At 39.1% G+C, this 24,166-nt stretch overlaps 4 protein-coding genes across 7 annotated transcripts in view; 2 read left to right on the forward strand and 2 right to left on the reverse strand.

The window, feature by feature from the left end:
- Window positions 1-91: 91 nt before the first annotated feature.
- LOC114880357 (endoribonuclease CG2145-like) lies at window positions 92-3,317 on the forward strand. The gene is made up of 7 exons (XM_029196281.2): window positions 92-272; window positions 385-657; window positions 735-800; window positions 885-1,067; window positions 1,156-2,416; window positions 2,486-2,900; window positions 2,970-3,317. The coding sequence occupies exons 1-7, from the start codon at window positions 218-220 to the stop codon at window positions 3,201-3,203; spliced, it is 2,487 nt and encodes an 828-aa protein (XP_029052114.2). The 5' UTR covers window positions 92-217; the 3' UTR covers window positions 3,204-3,317.
- A 504-nt stretch (window positions 3,318-3,821) lies between these two features.
- Window positions 3,822-8,083, forward strand: LOC114880361 (endoribonuclease CG2145-like). The gene is made up of 6 exons (XM_029196287.2): window positions 3,822-3,980; window positions 5,352-5,483; window positions 5,636-5,788; window positions 5,878-6,736; window positions 6,810-7,239; window positions 7,334-8,083. The coding sequence occupies exons 1-6, from the start codon at window positions 3,929-3,931 to the stop codon at window positions 7,565-7,567; spliced, it is 1,860 nt and encodes a 619-aa protein (XP_029052120.2). The 5' UTR covers window positions 3,822-3,928; the 3' UTR covers window positions 7,568-8,083.
- On the reverse strand, window positions 7,804-10,963 carry LOC114880358 (DNA mismatch repair protein Mlh3-like). The gene is made up of 7 exons (XM_029196282.2): window positions 10,626-10,963; window positions 10,293-10,562; window positions 10,060-10,221; window positions 8,894-9,998; window positions 8,722-8,819; window positions 8,523-8,646; window positions 7,804-8,451 (listed from the first exon to the last, which is right to left on the reverse strand). The coding sequence occupies exons 1-7, from the start codon at window positions 10,686-10,688 to the stop codon at window positions 8,096-8,098; spliced, it is 2,178 nt and encodes a 725-aa protein (XP_029052115.2). The 5' UTR covers window positions 10,689-10,963; the 3' UTR covers window positions 7,804-8,095.
- An 81-nt stretch (window positions 10,964-11,044) lies between these two features.
- The window catches only part of LOC114880359 (ETS-like protein pointed), an 82,219-nt gene continuing 69,097 nt past the window's right edge, over window positions 11,045-24,166 (reverse strand). For all 4 annotated transcript variants that reach the window (XM_029196283.2, XM_029196286.2, XM_029196284.2 and 1 more), the window contains 5 exons: window positions 14,483-14,683; window positions 14,071-14,397; window positions 13,730-14,005; window positions 13,346-13,643; window positions 11,045-13,259 (listed from right to left, as the gene is read on the reverse strand). In XM_029196283.2, coding sequence (XP_029052116.1) covers window positions 13,196-13,259; window positions 13,346-13,643; window positions 13,730-14,005; window positions 14,071-14,397; window positions 14,483-14,683 — 1,166 coding nt within the window. In that variant the 3' untranslated portion in view covers window positions 11,045-13,195. The remainder of the gene's footprint in view (window positions 13,260-13,345; window positions 13,644-13,729; window positions 14,006-14,070; window positions 14,398-14,482; window positions 14,684-24,166) is intronic.

The following is a 24,166-nucleotide window of genomic DNA, read 5'->3' on the forward strand; positions in this document are numbered from 1 at the left end:
ATATCATTTGGAGGTCATCTTCAATGACCCCTTATTCTATACACATTACGATTTCGAGGAAAACCATAGTACAGATAATGTTGCAAGATGTGATGCATTTTCTACGAAAAAGAAGTTTGATAAACGTAAGCGTGAAATATACGTATCTGTTATTCATATGTTCTGGTAATACCAGTTTGCTACTGACCATAATATAGTACGCAAAATACTCGCAAAAATGATGAAGTTTAAAGTATTTTTGCTTTTACTTTTTTTTGCATTCTTCATAATTGGTAAGTATATATAAATCTGGTGCTATTTTGTACAACTTTTTCTTATTAAATTTACTGTTTTATAAAATGTAAAGGTGAACTACTATTGCATAAAAATACCTTTTCTTTTTAGGTGACAGTGCCAAAATATCGGGCAGGGGAAGAGTTAGTAGTGGTGGTGGTGCTAGAAGGGGTGGTTACAGTAGGACATCATCTAGTGGATCATATAGTGCATCATCTGGAACATCATATGGAAGTGTATCACACGGAACATCACACGGAACACCACACGGGGGAACATCACGTGGAGGGATCTCACCTGGAACATCATATGGAGGGATATCACATGGAACATCCCATGGAACGCCGCATGTAGGAACATCATCTTCAGTACCACATTCATCTGGTAACTTGTCTAATTTAGTTATACCACTAACTGAAAAAGTATAACGTCGACATTAACATATGTATTTGTAATTTTAGGAAAAATAACACCTCAACAAAGCAAAGATTTCTTGATTGCTGAAGGTGGAGGTGCTACGCGGCCAGGTACATGTTAATTTGTCTGTCTTTAATGCACAGTATACAATATTAAATTTACATAAATTAAAAAATATATATTTCATGATTAAGTTGAAACAAAACCTTCTCAACCATCGCATGGAAACTTATACCCACCTTCTCCATCAAGTGGTTACGGTCATGTACCAAATATGAAGCCAGGGCTTGTAACTGAAAGCAGACAAACTTCATCTATTCACCCTTCTGCACCTCAAGATCAGGTCATGAAATCTGCAGGCACACTACAAACTCAAGGTATACTTCATGTGAATAAATGTTATGATTTATTGCAATTATTAGTTACTTTAACATATATTATAAATAACAATATCTCTCTTTACAGGCCATCCAACAAGTGCAGCAAATCCTCCTTGGAGTAATCCTTACTTACATGATAATAAACCAAGTATATCAGGTCAAATACACCCTTCGCCTAATTATAATCCAGGTGTTAACAAACCAACTATACCAGCTGCTCAACCACCTCCAATTGGATTTAAAGATCATGTTTATCCACAGAGTTCTCCAACGTCTGGTAATTCTCAAGTTGGTCATCCTCCTTATCCTATCGGACATCCTCCTTATCCCACTGGAGGACATTCTTCTTATCCTAGTGGACACCCTCCTTACCCTAGTGCACACCCTCCTTACCCTAGTGCACACCCACCTTATTCTGGTGGAAGTGCTCCTTATCCTTATCCTTCTCATTCATCAGGTACTTTTCAGACACCACCTTCCTCCTCTTTTCCAATCCATCCATCAAACTCAGTGCCGATGGGAAATCCTTACTCGATGCATTCTCCTGGACAAACTTACTATCCGCAACAACCCCATGTTTTTGCACAACCAGCATCGCAGCCATTTGTACCTGGTCAGACTATTTTAATGATGCCAGGACAGCAAGATTCCGGTCGAGGTTTTGGTCAGATGGTTAAGGAAGCACTTGTGTTTTCAACTATCAATGCAGGAGTAAACAGATTGATCAATCCTCATACCCATAATTATGTTGAAAGCAGACCAGATACTGGTTCACCAGCTACAACTCATGTTACTTACAACAACCAGTACTTTAATACACCACCTGGGGTTAATGGAGCAACGAGTCCAATAAATGTACCGCCAGAAAGTGTTCCTAATAGCAATCCATATCCAAGTGGGACATTTACTCCAAATGTAGGAGCTAGTAATGGTCCAAGTGGCATAATTAATCCAAATGTAGGAGCTAGTAATAGTCCAAGTGGCACAATTAATCCAAATGTAGGAACTAGCAATGGTCCTACGTTAGGAAACGTGAATACATACATTCCAAATATTGCTAACAGTGGAGTACCGAGTTCAAGTGGAACTAACGGTGGAGTTGGTGGAATCGTAAATAATACCGCAACTGGATCTAATACGCCAAATAATCAAAGCAATTCATTTGGAAATTCCAACGGCGTTGATAACACATTCTTTTACAGAATTTCTGATAAAGAATTGTATCATATAACAGAAGAACTTTTTGCAAAAAATTCATTAAACATATCCAAGTACATAAAATTAAATCTTCAGAATCGTGTTAGCTCTTCTAATTCTTCTAATATAACTGATCAAGCCTTCGAACGGTAAGTATCTAATCAGTTATTAATCATATTCAAAGTGATCATTTTCATTTACCATTTTTCTTTTCTCAGATTATTCTATGTAGAACCGGAGTTGTTTGAGCATCCAACGATCTACCTAACAAGGTCCTTGTACGACAGTTATCAGCATGATTATCTCAAAAAGCTAAACCGTACTATTCAGACGCGGAAACAGGAAAACCTATTGATCGATACATTCCTAAATACGAACGTAATGTCAACGGCAATGGATTGGTTGGCTGATTACGGCTTTATCGACCCCGACGACTTCGAAAGGAAAGACGTACTTCGTCGAATATGGTTCACTATGTTTAGCGGAAGTACCTGTGGATTCGAACGCGTGTTCGCCTCGGAAAATTATGGCACATCGATCATTGGTGCGCAGGATTGGCTGTATTTTGAAAATCAAGAATCCTTGGGACGTATAGATTACATGGGTTACTTAGATAAATTAGATCTCGGAAATGTAAGTGACTCGGCACTCATAAAGATACTATCAAAATTTGTTGTACTTAACGTATTTGCTTTCTTTTAGACCTCTTCACTATTGAAATTAAACTTTCAAATGGATGGAATCATCAGACCAAACGCAACAATATTTGTGGGTACTTTGCCCGAGTTAGAGATGTCTTTGTATACTATCTGCTTTTATGCTAGATCAAATAATATTTGCCCGGTTTCGCTGGGCGGGACCAAGTTTAATATTTATACACACTCGTTTATGTATTTTGGAAATGAAGTTATAGACCTTGGTCTTCCAATGTTCTAGTATACAAGATATGTAACATAACTGTAGTATATAATTATGGGTAGAATTTAGTGTATCATATGTTTTTCTGTACGATGATTACCGTTGACAATAATAAACATTATTAATCAATTACATAATGTGGTGTTAATTCTCTGTAACTTGCGCTCGCGCATCTATTTGTTAAAAAAAAAATGATTTCTTACTTCTTTTAGAATGATCCATATAAAGATAAATCAAAGCAACCTTAGAATTAAACCACAGTAGAATGATCCTTTAAATCCTTTTATCACGGTACGACTTCAGGGCATTGAAATTCAATTTTTTCTGAAACAGAACAAAACCAAATTGTTACACACAAGTTTTGATTTATGTTTCAATGTTTAGGTAGAAGAATTGTTAAAAATTCAATGAACTCAAGAGCAACGTCCTAACAGTAAGAAGTCAGGGACGCTTGGTTTTTGTTACCTTCTTATAGTTTTACCGTTACCAGATCATTCTATCAATTCCCTACCATCTGCTGTAAATGTATCAAAGATCAATGCGAGGAGAAAGCCTACGACGTATGTACAACAGGGCCTGTAATTCTGAACTGGTTTTAGCGTTGCCAGTGTGAGTCATTCTACCAGAAGACTTTTAGTAACTGACTAGCCGTCGAACAGTGAGCATCGTCGAACGATCCATCAAGATCCTTGATCATACACGATCGAATCATACGAATTCAACTGAACAATAACTGAAGAAACATGAACATAAGGCTGATCCTGATATCCACGACCTTCGTGTTATTAGTGTTTGGTAAGCGAATTGAATCTTATCCGACTTTCTAACATTTTTGGAGTTTATTTGCAGGCGTAGAGAAATTTTCTTAAAAACGAAAATTGTACGTATACCAGATAACTTTGAAAGATTATTTTCCTTGAGTTGAAGAATATCAGAAAAAAGTGATCTTTCTCGAACAACTTCTTTTAAGATATTTCCAAGTGAAGCAACGTAACATCCTTGACAATTTACATACACATCAGATCAGAAATTCTCAGTAATTAATTGAATCATCGGAATAAAAGATACGGCTGATGTTTCTTCTTCGAAGTAGTTTGTTTACGCCCTAACAGGCCAATAAAGGTGTTCGTTCGAGAACAAAGCATTCCACGAACGGTTTAATTGGTTCTAACGCGAAATTACATCACGAACCTGCAAGCAAACAGATCATAACAAGATCACCGAGCAAATTGCTACTGGTTTAGAATACACCAACGCACGCGTGGTAGCATATTTATTCACTTAATCCATCGTTTGATGGAATTGAAAAGACGTCGCTGAGACGATGGCTCTTCTAGAAAGTCGTGGATGTACGGTTACTTGACATTGACTCACCAATGAATTCTACATTAATTCTGCGAAGAAACCTGGCGTTCGTTCCGCAAACGTGGCCACGATAATCTTGATTTTGTGAAAATCGCCATGACGCGTTTCCTTCTCTTAGTAATGCTACTTCTACAGCTAAACTGGACGAGAAAAAAAAAAAGAATTAATCAACGCTAATAAAAGATTTTAGTGAAAGTTATGCTTCTGATTTAAAACATTCATAAAATATCTCTTCTTCCTTGAGAGGTCCATTTATGGGGCATGAAAATTCTTTGGGAGAATTGCCTTGATGCATCAAGCGTTGAAATTGGCTTGATGCATATAATCTGGTTGACATGCCAACGATATACCATTTATTTTATTCAGCGAATTACTAAATTGTCAGGGTTCGCATGCAATAATCAATCGTAGAGCAATAGACAGACTAAATGATCTGTAGGTGGAATGGTACTAGTCTCGTGACACGTTCCAACACGTACCAGCAATCATTTGCGGCGATTATTAAGAAAATTGAAATATTATTCCTTTCAAACGCTTTGATTTCATTTGATTCATTCCTAATTGCATCTTCTTGCGCGTTATATTGTCAACACATTCTACGGTATTGTTGTATGATAAATATACGTACGTACGACTACGTAATCCTGACAAAGATTGTATACAAAGATTTCATTCATTTCACGCTTCGTTTAATTTGGTAACTAGCGATTCGTTCACAATGCACATCTACATGTACCTTGTACCAAGAATCCTGACGATGGTAAAACGTACACGTTGCGACTTATAATTTTGCTTAAACAGTCGACATAGGAGATGGAAAATCAACCAGACGGAGAACTGGAAGCGGTGGTTGGGGATTTGGATCCCGTTCAAGGACAACGCCTCGTCCTCGAACTCCAACGTCTCACAATTCGTACCAGCCGTCGAATCAAGGTAATTCCATCGTTAACATGTAACAAACAGTTTCAAATAGTCAGAATCTGTTGGCGAGTAACACCTCCTCGATTATCGATTATCCGCCCAGGCATTGAATTTCGTTCGACTCGACAAACGTATCAGCAAACTGACCGTAAGTCGTTTTACAGGAAGCTCGAAGTCGCCTCCGAGTAACATAGGATGGAACATACCGGATAAAAAACCAACTGGAACTAATACCGCGGCGAAACCGTCTGCTCCTGTGAACGAGCACGCTGCTAAGACCAGTGCAACAAATGCCCAGTCTGGATATTCACCTTCAGGTATACCCTTGGATCATAGAACTTAATTCATTCACGCAAAGTTCATAAAATATGTATATAATATCCTTGAAAAAAATCATGTCTTTCAGGTGGATATCCTCGTCAACCAGCTAGCAATCCTTATCAAACGCACAACAATCCACCAGCTGGTCCACCAGCGTACAATCCTTCTATGGGCCAGGGTTACAATCCTTCGGTTGGTCAAGGTTACCATCCTTCGGTAGGACAAGGTTACAATCCTTCGGTAGGAGGAGGGCATGTGCCCTATGGAGCACCACCAGCGTACAGTCCACCAGTTGGAGGAGGATACAATCCTGGATATAATCCTGGCTTTGGACAGCCATCTTATGGACAATCTTTCAGTCCATCGATGGGACATGTTCCTCAGCAAACCATTCTAGTACAATCAGGACAGAAACCTGGTATCGGACAGCTTGCTAAAGAGGCATTTGTTTTCGCTGGCGTAAGCGCCGGTGTGAATGCGGCAGTAAACAGATTGATACCAGGAGGAATCTATGGCACCAGAGGAGTTTCTGAAGGTGGCGGTGGTGGTGGTGGCTCTCGCACTGAGATCACTTATAATAATTATTACAATAATGGAACTGCTGTTCCTGCTCCAAGCCCTGAACAAGCTGCTGCAGCTTCCCCTCCAGCACCTGCAGCAGCACCTGCAGCTCCAGCAGTACCTGCAGCTCCAGCGGCTCCAGCAGCACCTGAAGCGCCACAATCTCCACAGACAAATGCGGGTACCAATAGTGCACCGCCAAGCTCTCCGGAATCAGCACAGAACAATCCTAATCCTCTAGGATTCGTTACCTCTAACGATGACATCAAAAAGCTGACCGAGAGTTTATTCGAAAAGGATAAGAACAATGCTTTCAAGCACATCACGATGAACCTGCAAGGACAGAAAAAGGATGATAGCACGACCGATGATGCTCCTGAACCGTGAGTATATCCATTTTTAATGTACTAACAATGAGACGAAATTATGACACTGATAAAGTTTTTGACCTTGCAGCTTGTTGACCGTGAAGGATGAAGCTTATGAGATACCAACGATAAAGGCAGTATTGCCTTTGTACGACAACTATGAATTCGATGTTAAGACGAAGGAAACTGTTACTGCTGAGGAACGCAAAGAGGAATCTGATCTACTCGAGAAAATTCTTGAAACTGATGTCATCAAGGCGACCATGAAATTCTTGGCCGAAAAAGGATATATCCCGGATGACGAGTACGAGTTTAAAGATTCTTTGAAACGTATCTGGTTTTCTCAGTTTAAACGAGTCGATGGAGATGCATCAAGTTCTGGCTTTGAAACTGTATTCTTGGCTGAACAGTTTGATTCAGATATAATTGGCCTACACAATTGGATCTATTATGCGAAGCAAGAAGTTGATAAGAAGCTTAACTATCTTGGATACATCAAGGAAGTCAAACTTGGCGACGTGAGTAATAGTTCATTGTTTAAACATCAATAATGACATAAAGATGAAAAACTGGATGAATAATGAAAATGTTTCTTGTCTTGCATTTTTGTAGAAAGGAGCAGTTGTGAAGGTACGTTCGTCCTTTAATGGAATAGTACAACCTATCACGACCATTTTCGTTGGTACATCACCCGAGTTGGAATTCGCCTTATATACGATGTGTTTCTTTACTCGTCCAAACAACGCTTGCCCAGTTTCACTCGGAGGTGCTGAGTTCATGATCGTTGTGAGCAGAGTAAACTATTTTGGAAAAGATATTCTGATTTCTGCATACCCTGACGTCTAACTTAATTGTAATCAAAATGATATTTGATTATAAAAATATAGATACTGCAATCATTTATACTGAATATACAAGTTTTGTATATGTGCTCATCGTGTAATGAAACATTATATTCTAGTTAATTCAATAACATTTTTAATAACGAAGCGATATGACTTCAATTTTTACTATATGTGTAAGTGTTGCAACAATTTAAATTAAATAAGTTTATCAATGAATATAATTTCGTTGCAGCATACCTGAGTGACCTTTTCGTGTCGTTTTTCTAATTCTGTTAGTTCTAGTAGCGGTATTATAGATGGTCGTCCATGGGCGCATCGAGTAGGAATTTTTGTTCTCTTTAATAATTTCAGAAGCCACTTGCATTCTTTTAATGTCAGTGGATCTCCAAATTTTATAGCTCCTACAAAATACTCTAATATTAGATACTAGCAAACATAATGTTATGTACAAACACATGAGATTGTTATTTTATGAATATCTATTAATAAAAAATACATATCGCAATTGTTTATATTATATACGTTGTTGCTATAAAAAAAAAAACATACCATGACAAGCTTCCATTGCAATTGCATTATGAATAATGAATGGTAGATTACTGGTTCCATAATATCCATAAGTAGCTATATTTTGTAATATTTCATTTAAAAGAGCCTTTACATTTAATTTTAGCTTGAACTCGTAATATTTGTTCTTGTTTAAACACTCTGGTACTGTATACACTATTACAGTATTACCATTCATTACATTAAAAGTGATTCCAAATTTGTTAAATGTAACTTTATTTGATACAAGTAGATTACACTTATCTACAGATAACTCTATTACAATAGGATCTTTTAATTTTATGAAAAGTAAATAATTTTTTCTCTGTGATTTGTACTCTGGAGATAAGTTGATGAATATCAATATACATTTAGTTAACTTTCAAAATAAAGGTACATTGTATATTTACTATGAAGCAAATTTTCATATCTTATCCTTTCATGAACAGCATGTTGATCCATTAATAGAAGAACTTTCATATCATGCTGGTTTAGCAAACCTACTATTAACTCATTATTCGTTTGTCCTAATATCTAAACAAATGATCGCTATTACCACAATTCATATAAATTAATGAAATTTACCTACTATCTTTATTAATCACATACTTTTAGAAATTGCAGGAATTCTTTCTTCAACCTGAATTCGCGCAGATGTTTAATAACTTTGCACGGACGTACATCAATCTCTTGATGAAGTAACATGTCTGGAATTAAAATAAAAATAAAAAATAAAACAAATTTACCATGTTACACTTTTATTTAAGAATTGCACGATTACCTTGCAAACCAAACTTCAATTTCTCTGAAAAAATATTTCCACCAAGATCATTTAGGATATCAATTTTCGTCAATTTGATATTTCCACGCAATTGTTTATGTAACTTTTCTGGTAAAAAATCAAAACGTTTATAAGCCTTCAAGAAATTATTCTGAAAGTAATTTACTGTAGAAACAGCTTGTAGCTTTTTCACACTACACATCCTTTTATCAGAATACGACCAATTTGACCATTCAGTAAGAGTCAATGTTGTAACTTCTTTATTTTGTGAAACAGGTGTAAGCAATGGAATCATATCAGTCACTTGACTTTCTGTCAGTTGTGTTTTATTCCTTCTATCTTGAGGTAAATTTTCTTCTGTATTAAAATTGTCAGTTTGAAAGTGATCAATGGAATTTACTTCAGATGCATTCTCTTTATAATCTACACCTCTTTGTATCTCTGAAGCTGTTAACTTTGTGATTTTTCTTTTAATATTATAAGTTGTATGCAATCTTTCATCCTTTTTAGAAATAGACAACTGTGGAATCAATGTACTTGTAAATAGTTTAGTGCCATTCAAATTACTTATGCAATTATATACCAAATTCTTATCTCTTCTAACATATTTTGAAACATGATTAGAAAGAGGTGCAATATTTTTCGTAAAAATGTTTAGTATTTCTTTTTTAATGTTTTGTAATAACTCTTGAATATTAGGTAAAACCAAAGTTCTCTTTTCATTTATCATTGTAAAGACATAATCTGTACATGTAATGAAGATTAAAATAAAGACTGCTTTTCTGGTCAGTTTCTGTTCACAATGTGTTGTTGTGAAGCATTTGAATGTATTGATAAAAATAGCTGAAATTACTTCTAAAATTAAAGGACAATGAACAAGTTTGTTATTTAAGAAGACATATTGAGTAGCCTTTGATCTAATATTAGTCAATCCAATGTATGCAGAAAACTTAACATCAACTTCTTCCATACTTTGTATGTACCATATATTGTTAAGTTTAACTACTTTATTATATAATAACTGAAAAATATCTACTGGATTATGTGGCTTAGTGACTGTCATAATGACATCCTTTTCCTGATCATCTCTGATAGAGAATGAAACCTGGGAATACAACATAAATTTTAGCTTTGTGCACAAAAGGTTTAATAAATTCTCTACTTACTTGTACATTAACCATAGAAACATTGGCAATTAAATGATACATTAAAGGTATATTCCACTTGTTCAATGATAGTTCATGAAATCCATAAATGCTTACTGTGGTACCATGTGCAGGTCTCATTGAAACTTTAATTATTTCTGGATCATGACATACTTTAAAAATCTTCAAACATAGATAACGTTTAGTTCGTGTGAAATAATATTTAAAAATTATAATTTATTATTAAAGTGTACCTTCGTATAAGTTTTAGATGAATCACAATGTCTAGAAGTAATTAACAAAGCATTGGATAATTTACGAATGTTTACAAGTGTCTGTTTCTTCGCGTAATAAATTTTATGTGTATCCCAATTATTATAAGAATCCTCATCCTTATATTCTGCAAGTACTGTCAAGTTTTCCTTAGGAATTCCTACCCCGTTGTCTATTACTTGAATTTTACGTTTTTCTGCATGAATTCGTATCGCAATTGACGTAGCGTTGGCACTTAACGAATTCAGCACCTGAAACAAAATAATTTAGTCAGAAAGATTTATACATTTGTGTTTCGAAAATATTGCATTTACCAATTCCAATATGCATTCTGCAATATTTGTTACATTTAACGTGGTAATAACTAAATTGTTCATTTTAAATTCGAGAACAACGCTACCAAGTAACTGCTTTCGCGCTTCTACTTCCCCCTACTTTCACACTTACACTACTGCACATGATAACACGCACAAAACAAAAGCCAGTTAATATGTACCGAAAAACGGATAATCCCCCCCTTCCGCATATCTACGCCGCAACAACTGCGGGACTACTGGCGGCTTTTTGCCCGCGCACTTTTAAATATATAAACGAAATGCGCGGACTTGGCCGGAGTTCAACCCGCCAAATTCAAAAACCAAACGCAACATATCAAGAACGAAAACATTATTTTCATTGGTAAATAAATACATTGAGAAGGAGATGTCAAAGGCACTGATTTTTTAATTCAGTGTATTTATAAAAATTTCTTTATTTTATTGCAACTACTGAAAAATTTTTTCGCTGTCGCTGTCGTAACTTCATATAATTGTCAGAAACGATGATCGAATACTTTACACACAGAATACGTAAAAGATTTACATAATTCCTGTTTTGTTGCTTTATTCGACTAAGAGTATTCAATACAATTTACGAACGTCCAGTCGTGTGCAGAGAAGGAAGAATTTGCAAATGATAATATTACATATAAACTCGGATTTCGTTGATGTTCATACAAATTTGAAATATGTATACATCTGTCCTATTTTCGTGAGTTTTTTTTGAAGTCAGTATACTGTTAACCACGTTCTGATAATCATAAACATATCTAAATTACTTCATTACATAGAAAACTTAACAATCGTGACGGATATGTCAAGATCTCTAATCTTGAGATTAACTAAATTTTATAGTTAACGTTTTCCCTCTTTTTTTTTTTTAAGTTCATAATTAATCATCGATCTACGAGTCTCTCTTTTACAATCTTTGTCATCAAATATCGTTCTCTGTCATCGTTTTTAACCATCGTCTCTTTTTACGCGAACATTTAACAAACATAATTAAAGAAGCTTATAATTTATAAAATACGTAATTACATAGATACGTATACATTCCTCGCTCTTTGTTTAACTCGTCGTTAAGGACGAACAATATTTTTACAATGTAAATAAAAAAAAAAAAAATAACGCTCGTCCAGATTCGTAAATCACGTAAAATTAATCGTAACATTATCGTCAATTTCATCTACAACACGTTACCCAGTGTTCTAACGCTTCGGCCGTTCGCGTATTATATACAATAAAGATCGTAAAGTATCCTTTAAAAACGTCCACTTTTAATTATTGCTATGTTTTGCAAAAAAAATCATGTTATACGTTTGAAACGGAGTCGAAATATTTAAAAGAAAACTTTTTCCGGAAAGCAGACATTTTTCGTTCACGTACAGTGGTATTTTATAAGTACGAGTAAAACAGCGTTTAAAACAGAGAATAAACATAACATATACTTGATTCGTCTTGCCGTCAATGCTAATGTTTTTCATTTATGCAAATACTAAAACGTTTGAAACAAATTTTTACAATTCACCGGTACTTTAAACATCGATTGTCTATTACAAACACTGTTGTACGCGTCTATGATTTTGAACACTGGTTGCACGTCGCCCCTTCCTTCGAATACAATACATGCGATCATTAGCAAAACATAGAGATCAACGAAACAAACCGATTTCGTTAAGAAAAGAAACATGATTGAAACATACAACTTGCATCGAAATTAACAGCATACTTTGTTCGCACGTGAAACTCTCTTAATTAATCACCTGAAAATGGTAGTACATCAAAATATCGAGGAGGTGAATAGGAGAAAAGAGTCGAGAATAAGTATAAAACGTGTGTTTTACAGTTGGTGCAGCCAAGCGAGCTCGGAAACACAATATTTTGTATAATACTAAACTTAATGATAGCCTAACACATAGAAAAAAGTATTGTAACGTCGAATTTCAAGCTCGCCGTTTAATAATGATATAATGGCTTTTATTGTAGTAAAATTATAGTAATAACAATCACATATGGTGTTATTCATCAACAAAGATATAACACGCATGTTTAAAAATGATGGGACATAAATAATTTAGACGCATCGTGTGCTTTGAAGTAGTGCTTAAAAATCATGTAACATTAAAAATATATATATAATATATATATATATGTATATAATATGTATAAATTGTTGAGTTATTTCCTATAAATATCTTCTAAAATCTGGCTTGGCAAATTAATCACTTAGAAACAAATTCACAATTTTTTAGTCATTAACTTTAGGCACCAATGGTATGCAGACCCTGTCTTTGGTACATACGACCGATTTAATTTTATCATATATATTTGGACATAGAAGAAGACATCAATTAGTTAGTCTATCTTCCGTCTTTGAAGAATTCTTTCGTTAACGATACACCAGTTGTTTCTTCTTCCATCATTTGTTCGTTACACATTGTTCGTTACATTTTTTTTTTTCTTTTCAGTTTCAACTTTGTCCCAGTGCGTTAGCTAGGAATTCGTATTCCTCCTTTTCTTTGTTTTTAGCAACGACACAATCCTCAGACACATCCAGTAACAAAAACTCAGTCTTCTTCCTTTTTCTCTGGCTTCAAATCTACCATTGCATGAAGTTCTTCTGGACTGTATCTGTAATCAAACGCAACAGAAAACGATCGTATCTGATCTCATACTATCAATCGTTATCGCTACATAAAAAAGTAAAACACACTTACCCTAAGAAGCTCTTTAAGTCACAGACAAAGCGATAGACGTATCGCTTACCAGCCGTTTTGTGTATGATGTTCTTATCATAATAATAACGAAGACCACGGCTCAGTTTCTCGTAATTCATTTTAGGCTTGTTTTTACGAATACCCCAACGACGCGCCACTTCATCAGGATCCGTCAGTTTGAACTCCCAGCCATCACCGGTCCACGAGATGAAACCTTGACACGATTTATCTGTTAATAGCTCCAGAAGAAACTGCCAGAGTTGAATGGGGCCGGAACCGGTAAAACAAGGTCCACTACCTGCAGCATTACGGATGCAGAGCGTTAAAACAATGATACACCTTGAATAATATACTTATTTTAATGGAATATAATTAAGTACATACTTGTATAACCAGGAATCATAGCATTCTGTAGCAAAGGCTTTTGGTCAGGATTATTGCCAATGGAGGAGGGATGATGAGGATTGGAAGAGTCCCGTGGTCCAAGGCCAGCCAGAAATGCAGGATGATGAGTTAGGTGTTCGAGAGGACCAACTCCCCATTGATCACCTCCAACGCCGCCACCTCCAGCACCGCTTCCGCTTCCTGGAACCGTTTGGAATGGCGTCGCATCGTATTGTCCGTATCCACTGCTCTCGCTGTACCCTTCATGGTAGCGACCTATTGAAAAAAACAAACGGTTAATACTTTCAATTAGAAGCAACGAACAAATTGTTTGCGCTCACCTCTTGGATAGTTTTTGAACGGCGACGGTTGATATTTTGGCTCGAGGTGAATTCCACTGGTGCTGTAAAATTCCGGCGAACCGTCAATGTTGTAAGGATGAGGCGGTTGATGATCCTGCGGTAAACTGTGGTACTCCGAGGCTTCGTCGTAACCGGAATAATGAGCCGGGGTCATGTAACTGTCCGTCGCGGACTGACTGACCCTCAGTTCGCTTTCGTTGGTTCCTGTTGCCGCGAGATCGTTGCCACTCGTTAATCCACCACCACCACCACCACCACCACCACCACCTTGAAGGTGTTCTGTTATGTGATGACTGCTGTAGTTGGCTGTAAGAATAATGTAAGAATAATGGAGGAAAATTTAGAATGGGATTACAGTCGGAAAAGTCCACTTAAGTTTTTCTATACATACACTCCGTTTTGAGCTGATTTAAATTTCGTAGATGTATGTAAGCGCTATTCGCGTTATTATTGTTGTTGTTATTGTTGGTGCTGTTTGGAGTACTGGAATGAGAGTTTGGCGCTTGAGTGGTATGGCTGTGAGGTGGAGGCGACGTTTCATCCCTCTGATTCTCGTCCTGACACACAGGACTGCGTAGATGATTGTAGCCTCCTGCAACAGATAACAAGGATACGTTTTTTATTATCATGAATTTTTGGTATTCCATTTGATTTACCCTGCGTTAAAATGTTCTCTCGTGTAAACGAAGTAGTCTAAATATATGATTTAGGGAGCTAAAGTACTCCAAGTACTGCGAGGTACTTCAGGTACAGAAAGAATGAAGAAGAGATCACGACCAAGATCAACCTGGGGAGTTATACGGTGTTGGGAGAGGTACAGAGTTTGCAGGGAGGAACCCGCTGACACGTGGGCGGCGCGCATCTCGACGATTGGCCCGAGCCAACTCCGCCTATCCTCGACTTCCTTTCTCGAGCAGGAGGAAACCCGTTGCCCGTCACCCGTCGCCCATCGCCCGTCGCTCCTTGCGTATGTCCATTACGGAGGCTGCGACCGGCTTCGACACAGCACCACCGAGCAAAGGCACTTCGTGGTTGCGATTCACTGGTTACGAGGGTTGGAAATCAACATTCTCCATTTTTCAGACAAAAGACTCTACATACACACACATTATCGAAATTCAATGAAATCATTACAGACGAAGATCTGCCTTTGAGAAAAAGACAAATAAAAATTCATAAGCAACGAAGCCTATTTTCTCAGAATTCTGCTCCTCTTCTTGGTTCAAGGTGTGTCTCAACGAGTCTCGCAGTTAATTACATTTCGTGGGAGTCTAGCTGTGTAAAACGATTGCAATCTTTGATCGATCAACATGATCCGAGCTCGCGAGGCGAACGTTCGCATAAATGGAGGTAGAAAATTTCATGACGATCACCGTCGATGGTCATTAAAAGGATAGATAGGTTCTGGTAGCCGTGTCGTGGTAGTTTGAACGATAGCCTGGCTCGTTACGGGTCGATCGTTTTGCTCACCTGGCCACCTGTTTTCCTCGCCGTTAAAAAGGATAAGTGTGGGAACGTCGGCTGGTCACACATATCGTGCGCATTATAATTCCGACTGTTCACGCAACGCGACGCTTAGACGGTACTGGATTATGATAATCCACAGAAGCCATTGTTCTGTGTGACGTTAAGGGAATAAGGGGAACACGGTGAACGAGCGTTACGAGTAAAAAAAAAAAATAATTTGTTGATCGTTCGGTCGAATAAAGTGGTCAGTCGTAGGACGAAGGAGACTGAAGTCCAAAGTAACAAAATTAACTATATTTTAAAATATATCATAGACGATTGCACTATAAGGGTGTTGCATTTGAAAATCTGGAGAAAGAAGTTTGTCTTTTGGAGCAACGACACCTGACTTTCGCATAACAGTTGTTTGTTCCTTCTTTTTCTTTCGTCCAGCTAACGGTGAAATTTCAGATAAGATTAAACAATTTCCGTCGACCTCCGTTTGCGAGTCCACGAGAGAAGAGATTCGCATGAATTTCTACCGCCGCGACATCTTATCGTTCAATGTTCGACGACGAAATATATATAAATCTGTCTTGGCTAATCGAAACAGGATATGCTTTTTCTTATCTTCGTCGCGGATTTAAACTGCGTTATTTTACCCTGTTATCAGCTAACCGTGTAGAACGAACTTTATCAACGAAATATTTAATCGTTTCACCTAATTAAATACTAGGCTACCTCCCTCGTTGACATCACTTCAGAATTATCGTTTGTAAATTAAAAAGAAAAAAACGTAAATTTATCACGTTTGCCTATTTTATTTTCTCTACGAATCAGTCGTATTTCTTTTTGTCTCTTTTTATAGCTTCACCATAGACACAGGATCTCACCATAAGAGAAAAGGTTCTCATGCTCGTGACCAAGTTGGTTTGAGAACGAAGTCATTAACAAGCCGTGCAGGGTCCTCGCATACACCATATGCGCACTATTTCATCCCTGACTTTTGTTTCCTTCTTTCCGAAGACACGTATTCGCATGACTAAATTTATCGTCGTTGGATCAACGCTTAAGCTCGTCATAAAAATTCTTCAACTTTTTCTTAACTGTAGAGGATACCTTCTTTTTGTTTTTTCTCTCGCATGTGTGTTTTAAGAATCACAGGGTTCCTTCATTTTTTTATAGATGGCAAATTTGAAAAAAGTGACGGAACATAAATGTAGGGAATAGGTTCGTTAAATAATCCAAGGTTTTCAGAAAAGAGCGCAGGCTAGAAGTTATCGCAAGCATCCCATGGGTTCTCATGGCCGTGACCAAGTTGGTCTTGAAGAACGGCATGGTTAATAGGGCCGTAGGGACGGATCCTTGCGTACACCACCTACACCTGCACAGGCTGGTGTGTAGCTGCACCTCGCACCCTATTTCATGGACGGTGAGCGTGGGAGTGCAGCTTCGAGCCGGCCCTCACGGTGTGCACGCACACACCAGGCTACACACCAGCCTTTGCTTCCATCAGGTACATGTTTTCATGCTACCTAAATGCACCCTCTCTTCTTCTCCTTCCTTCCTTCCTTCCTTCCTTCTTCTTCTTCTTCTTCGTCATCGTCGTCGTCGTCGTCTTCTCGCGCCGAAACTATTCCGAAATTCCTGAGCATTCAAGCTGCGCGTTTGTTCACACGGATGAACAATTGGAGCCTGAGCAACGATTCTTTTCTCTCATCTTCGTTTATTATTTTTTTTTAAGGGTGGTTGAAGAATTTTTATTAAAGATTCATATGGCCAGTTTTGACTAGTATAACTTAATCTTATTAAGACTGATCAAGCTTCGCACAGATATAGGTATCACAGGAAATGACTCACTAATAATTAATTCTTTCAACAACGGTTACTCGTCATTAAAGTTATTCGTTTTGTTATCAGGTGTAAATCGAGTCATATATTTGATAAAATACAAATTTCTTGGCCACCAGTCACGCTTCTTGAATTCCAAGAATTCTGGAAATTGCCCATTCGGAGAAGAAAATATTCCATTTGACGCGTTTCAAAATACTCCGTACTTTTTCTCAGCTGGTCTTCTAACACGCTTGGGGGTGATTTCTTCGATTGGAATAGAATTCGTCTATCGGAAGCGAGCTTTTCAAAAGCAAACAGTCCACTTTGTGACAGCGAGAAAGAGAAGAGAATTGGACGGTTTCGAGGGAGCAGAAGTAACCAGCCGCGTATCAGCTGTGGAACAGGTGCCAAGCAACGAGTAACGGCACGGCCAACGAAGCAAGCAAGCAAGCAAAAGAAGGCAGCAACAGAGTGGACGAGGCACGCGCCAAATCGAACGAAACGCCAGTCGGCGCGCACAGCTGCTTCTGCTGCTTCTGCTGCTGTTGCTTCGCGTAAGCCTCGCTCGGCACGGCGGTCTCTTGAAAATTAAAACCTGGCTAAGAAACGCTTTCAGCGCCGGAAGGCCTATTCTTCTCTTTCTCGCTTCAAGAGTATAGTGATTCTGTCTGTCGCGACTTCCTGTCGTCTTTTTCTTATCCGTTCGCGGCCCGTATCGGAATCTTTCAAAATTAAGACGTTCTGTGTCTGATTTGGGCGATTCTAATTGGGACAATTTAGATTGCTCTTCATTGGCAGTGATTGCGAGTGATATGAATCAGGATGTTTGTATTATCTTCAGAAAACGACCCTAGAAAATTGCACGAGTGCATCGAGGGTTAAAAGTATACAATAGACATTATTATCAAATAATAACTCTTTAATCAATTTTAATGTGCATCAGCTGGCAGAAAAGCTGGTAATTGTAAGAAAAGATCTCACACGCGTGTCTGTTTCTAGGGGACTGAAGGGCATTTCGCGGAAATAATAAATTTGCTTTCGCGTAAGTCCTCGGATTTGCGGTTGTTTGTGCGTGTACCAGCTTCATTATGCATTCAATGACGATTCAGTGTTAATCGTTCATTGTATCGCTGTTGACTTCTGTTGATTTGCTCTGTTTTAGTTTTTTTTTTCCTTGAAGAAATAAAGCTAACAGTGTTTTGCTAAATTAATGCAAGAAATGATAAATGATACCCGATCGACTTTAATGATCGATCTATTAACCGTTTTACGGTAAAGGATAATAATAGTTCTTGCATTAACAGAAGAATGTTGTAATAATAGACAAACGATTAATTCGTTTCTAGATGTACGAGAAATTAATGATCCAGATAACGGAACATTGAATATAAAATTTGTATTTTTTTTTTAGAAATTTATTTTTAAATCCTCGTTAAAAATTGCGCGACGGATGCAGGGTCATTTTGATCCAGGATAAAAGAAAAAATTGAAATTCCAGGAAGTTGAAAGATAAAGAACAGTCGAGTCTGCGAAGAATTTTATCAACGGCGAGGATCAATTAATAAATGGCAGTAAATTCGAAAAATTTCTCGCCCGAGACAATGGTTCAGAAAAGGGAATAGAAGACAATGTCGCAGAAAATGACGGCGAGGAAGGCGGCGATGCGGTGCGGTTCATTGTAGACGAGCAAGCGAGTAAGCGAGCGATATACACGCTTGCAAAAAAGTCGTCCTCGTCGGCAACGAAATCGCGCATTGTTCGGTAGACCGGTGACCTGCGAACTCTCCCACACTCTGGCGAACCACCTCGACGTTTGTCTGTCTCGGTATCTGTCTGTGTGCGAATGTTTTTTCAACCGAAACGTCTACACGTACAAACTCGTCACGAGGAAATTGTATGGAAAATTTATATGCCTTGTTTATGAATCGCGTACTGCTGCTCTTCGTTCTATTATTTCACCAACTTAATTCAGTCTACGATTATTGCGTTGTCTTTTACTCCGTGATCATTGCACTGCTTGGTAACAATGTTTCACAGAAACGATCCTACTATGATATTTGCTATCATCTTTAGTTCATTCACGGTTGCTCATTCGATAGTATGCTAGGTAATCTTAGCAATTAGGATTCTCGCGTTCTGGTTGCATTGGCGATTATTGCAGCAGCAACGTTTTTTAAATTATAAAATCTACCACAGCAGGGAGATAATTAACCACAATGTGGCCATCCTCGTTGCGGCGATTCGTAATGCTCGTTTATCATTTTTCCAAGCTTCCGGTCGAGATTTCTCGAGTTTCCTTGTACGGTTCGCTAAAACAACCAGCAACCTAAATACCTCTTTCGTTTCAACGATATCCGATTTTCGATAAAAGCTTCATCAACAGCTAGAAAGTAATTCGGATGAAAGTGCTAGTATTTTCTAATAGGAGAGCGTATGGCGCCCATTTGGAGTCGCGAAGCGTACAATTCCGACCTTGTACAGCAACCACGTTTAATGGCAATTTAACATCATGCCACACCTACCACTGTACAGGGCGATCTGCATCGCGAACAAAAGAAGCTCGCGTTAAAAATAACGATACAGTTACGGATCATTATGCGGCTGGGGGAGCGTTATTATCGAGCTTCGTGCCGACTGCTATCCAGATCAAAAAGATGAGCAACACCATGATAAATTACAAACAAACCGTGTGGAACTACCAGCCTCGATCTCGTTAAATCAAAGTATCCAATATAGAATACTTTAACCATTCAAGATTTACACCTTTATACAACATTTCGAATTGTTAATAATACGGAAAATAAAATTGAAGCGTCAGCGAGATACGGGTGACGCGGCGATCCAATTCGTTAATTCCGTGGTCATCGTTCGTTTTGCACGGACGAAAAACGTTTTCGTCTCGTTGCACCGGTAATGCACTTTAATGCAATCGTAGATGATTGACCTTGGTACGAATGGTCAATTAAGTTGCACACCGTAATGGCACGCGGCACGAGTGCGAGTGGTTTCAACGAGACGCGTCACAAGTTCAGCCTCCATCGCGCATGCCTCCTCTAACACTTTTGATCCTCGAAATTTCAAGATTAAGCCCGCTTCGAAACGAATCTGTCTGCGCAATGACATACAGAACAGCTGGTAATCGAAATTGAACGTGTACCAACGATACAAGGTGATCCTAAACTGATCATTAAGCTGCGGGTTCGTCGAGTTCCGATCACGTTATTCTACTGTTTTAGAAATCTACTTTCAGCATTTCAATTGTACCATCATTATTCTATTATAAATCAAATATATTATTAGAGGATAAAAATAACTGGTTGCATCGCGGATGATGAAACGATTAATTCAACGCCTTAAATAGAACAACTAAAAGTGAACGAGAGTTGAATGAATGAACGAAAGAAGGGGAAAGCAACTTGTTGCATGGATCTAGATTCACTTCCAGCAAATATGAACGTAAATTAATTAATTGTAAGACAAAAGCGTTACACGCATCTGGTAGACGTGTTTAAAGAATTTTAAATCGAGTTCGGAACGTGTGAGTTTCTCAGCAAGAATGCTGGCAAACCTCGGGGAATCCTATCAGATATCAGACTCAACTTATTTATACTCGATTCTGGCGGAAACAACTATATGTACATATATACAGACGCTTTCTGATGATATCTGCATCCAGATAAAGTCAAGGCTTCGAAGAAATTTCAATTTCTAAACTGTTCTTCTATCACAATGGAACTGTCCACTGATTCAACGTACAACGGATCCACCCAACATGCCCGACGAAACATTCATTTTTTCAACTTCTTCTTGAACAATAGAATTGTCTCGTTTTAGAGGATACTGGTATTTAGATCGAATCGCGATCCTGTAACTTGAATTTCTACGAATTCATCGGAAACAATGGACTATCGAAAGCGAGTGCAACCTGGTGTAGCGAAATTGATGGTAGATTCTTCAAGAAATTCGGCTTTAACCCTTTCACAGCAAACCTAGGAAGAAACCCTTCTATGCCCTAATTCCCAAAAAGATTTTGCAACTCCATCAAGGAGGATAAAGCGACAACGACGACGATGATAATGATGATGATGAAGAAGTGTATGGAGCGGGTGTGTACCTGGCGTGTGGGTGGTCGCATCCAAGGAGACCGGCGGCATGCCGGTGTTGCGCGCGATCGCGTGCTGATGCGGATGCTGGTGGTGCGGATGGGTGAGAGGCTCCGCCTCCTGGTACGAGGGGTAATCGGCGTAAAACGGTTCGTGGCCTGTCATCAGCGTGTCCAGCATGTGGAGCACCATCTCCGAAGATGCAGCTGTGCCGGTACTCGTCCCCTGACCGAGATCGTTGCCGTACGTGCCGACGATTATGGTCGGCGCCTGCCCCGAAGGCCGCGACGTCTCGACGCCCGCGATGCCCGCCGTGACGTCCTTCTGATTCTCTTGTTCCTGGCCGGTGCTTACTGGTCGACGCGCGCCTACTCGCGCCGATACACGCGCGCATTCGTACCGCTAACGCCTCCTCTATCTATCTCCTCTCCTCTACGGATTTTCTACAAACTTCTTCAAATATCACGCCGCCAAATACCACCAACAAGATGATTCTTTGCTTTGATAATGCGTCCACGACCTCGACTCATTTACGATGTACATAGTTCACGATAATCCTTTGATTTTTAAATATTCTTCAAGATTTTAGTCTCTGCCAACTTAGGACGAATCCTAAACGATATCACACGTGTGTGCACGTCTAAGCTTTCACCATGGAATTTCTACGTTCATTGAAAACCTCGAGACGATCTCAATGGAGCTGTACGGACCATTCACCAGACCCCTGGCCTGTTCCACCGAGGCACGGGGTATCACTGATTAAACACACTATCAGCAACAACCTACAGCGGGAACTCGCGCAACAGGTGTATATTCTGGGTTGGACAAACCACTTCACCCTTGGTGCAGCATGGAAAATTCACTAGTTAGATCGGTTATAATCCAATTTCCAGTGCTTTGCACTCTTGCGGTTCACACTCTGCGATACACTCGAGACGAATAAAACGGCACAAAGAAGCGGAGACACGAGGAAAAGAAGCGTACGAAGGAGCGGAATGGTAGGTAGAAAAGACTCCTTCTCGCGTGCACTCTCCACTTGACGTGAGCGCGCGTGTCACTGTGACGAAGCGCCGCGCCGTTTCCGCTCCACGGTCCTCCGCTTTCCTCTCCCTCCCGCTGCTCCCACTCTACCTATTTCGTATCCCTACATCGGCAACCGATTCCCCTTCCCTTCCCCTCTCCGCTCCTCGTTCGACCAGCTGCGAGTCGGCTTCTCGTTCGTCGACACGTTGCTGGTCGAGCATGGTGGTGGAAGGGTGCGTTGGTAGGAGAAATCGAAAGATAGAGAGGGTAATCGGAAGATTGGTGGGGATGTAAGCTGATGTGGAGGGAAAATGGGATGGAAAGTGGGGTGATAGGGTACGGGAGGGGTTCACAAACGCCCCCTCGAAGCTTTCAACCACCTGCTGCCACCGAGGCGATATTTTCTGCACGATTGAACGTGCCACACTGCCACGGCTCTAACAACGCTTTAACTTAGGGTGAGTGGTTCATTTTTTTTACCGGTGAAATGAGCAACGAGTTGTTGCATAAAAGAATTGAAGTTCTTACAGTTGATGAAGTTTTTCCAGGTGCTAGAGACATCAGTCTTAACATAAGCATTGCTATTTTTTTTTTTAATCCTCTTAATTAATCTTGATTGTTCGATGGTGGCCTTACGAATTTGGATTAACCCAATGGATAACTTGGGTTAACTCGTATACAACCGTGTTGCGTTATCTTGTAAGAAATACCGGTGGAAGTGATTATTTCCTGTTTGATGGAACGTGAAAAGGGATAAGATCAGCTGTTTAACAGCCAGGAAAAGATTGAAGTATCTACTTTAAATCTATTGGAATTTTTCTCCGCATTATTATTTAAATGAAGATGCTGAATTATTGTAACTGTACGTTGGACGGCGAATGTAATGGCGATGTAACGTTAGATAATTAAGCGGTGTTGCGAAGAACAAGATGCGAATAAATGTCGTGTATACCCGCTCTGATGCGGATGATGATCTACTAATGACAAGGGGAATCAGCGAAAGCAACCAGAATCCTTTCAATCTTCTACGGTTTAACGAGAAATCTCGTTTCTTCAAAGGCAACTGTTAATTCAATTTACTCGAAGCTATTAACTGAATTATAAATTTACGTGTACCCTTTATTACCTTGTCCTACTACCAGAGACGACCATTTTCGATCAACATAAAAATATAATTTTATAGGTAGAAATCATGAACGTCCACCGTCGAAGGGTTAAGGAGTTGAAATATGTTCAAAGCTGAGTGACACTTAATTTTCCTAATTAACCACGACGAATTTTTCCTTTGTAGCCGAGACAAGAGAAAGGAAATGCGAAGAGGAAGGCATCGAGGAGGATTGAAATAAAGAAGAATCCTCGTGCCAGAATGGAGAGGTGGCGCGAGCTATAAAACGCGCGTGTATGTCAGTATAATAATACGAGGTCGCAAGTCCGAAGGGCCTAGCCTATTTTTGAGAGGGGGCTGGCGTTGGGGAGGAGACCCGGGGCAGAGGAGACCGGATGCTAAGAGAGAGGCGAGGCAAACGGGGGTTTTCTCTGTTCGGCGGGCTCGCACGTGATGCAGAGGGGACCGGAAGTGCTCACTCCCCTACGCCTCGTGCCTCTCTCGGCTTCTCTTATATAGTCCCCGCCGGCAATAGTAATGGGACTTACGAGGATCGCACAATAAG

The sequence above is a fragment of the Osmia bicornis genome, chromosome 6, assembly GCF_907164935.1.
Source record: "Osmia bicornis bicornis chromosome 6, iOsmBic2.1, whole genome shotgun sequence".
Taxonomy (NCBI): domain Eukaryota; kingdom Metazoa; phylum Arthropoda; class Insecta; order Hymenoptera; family Megachilidae; genus Osmia; species Osmia bicornis.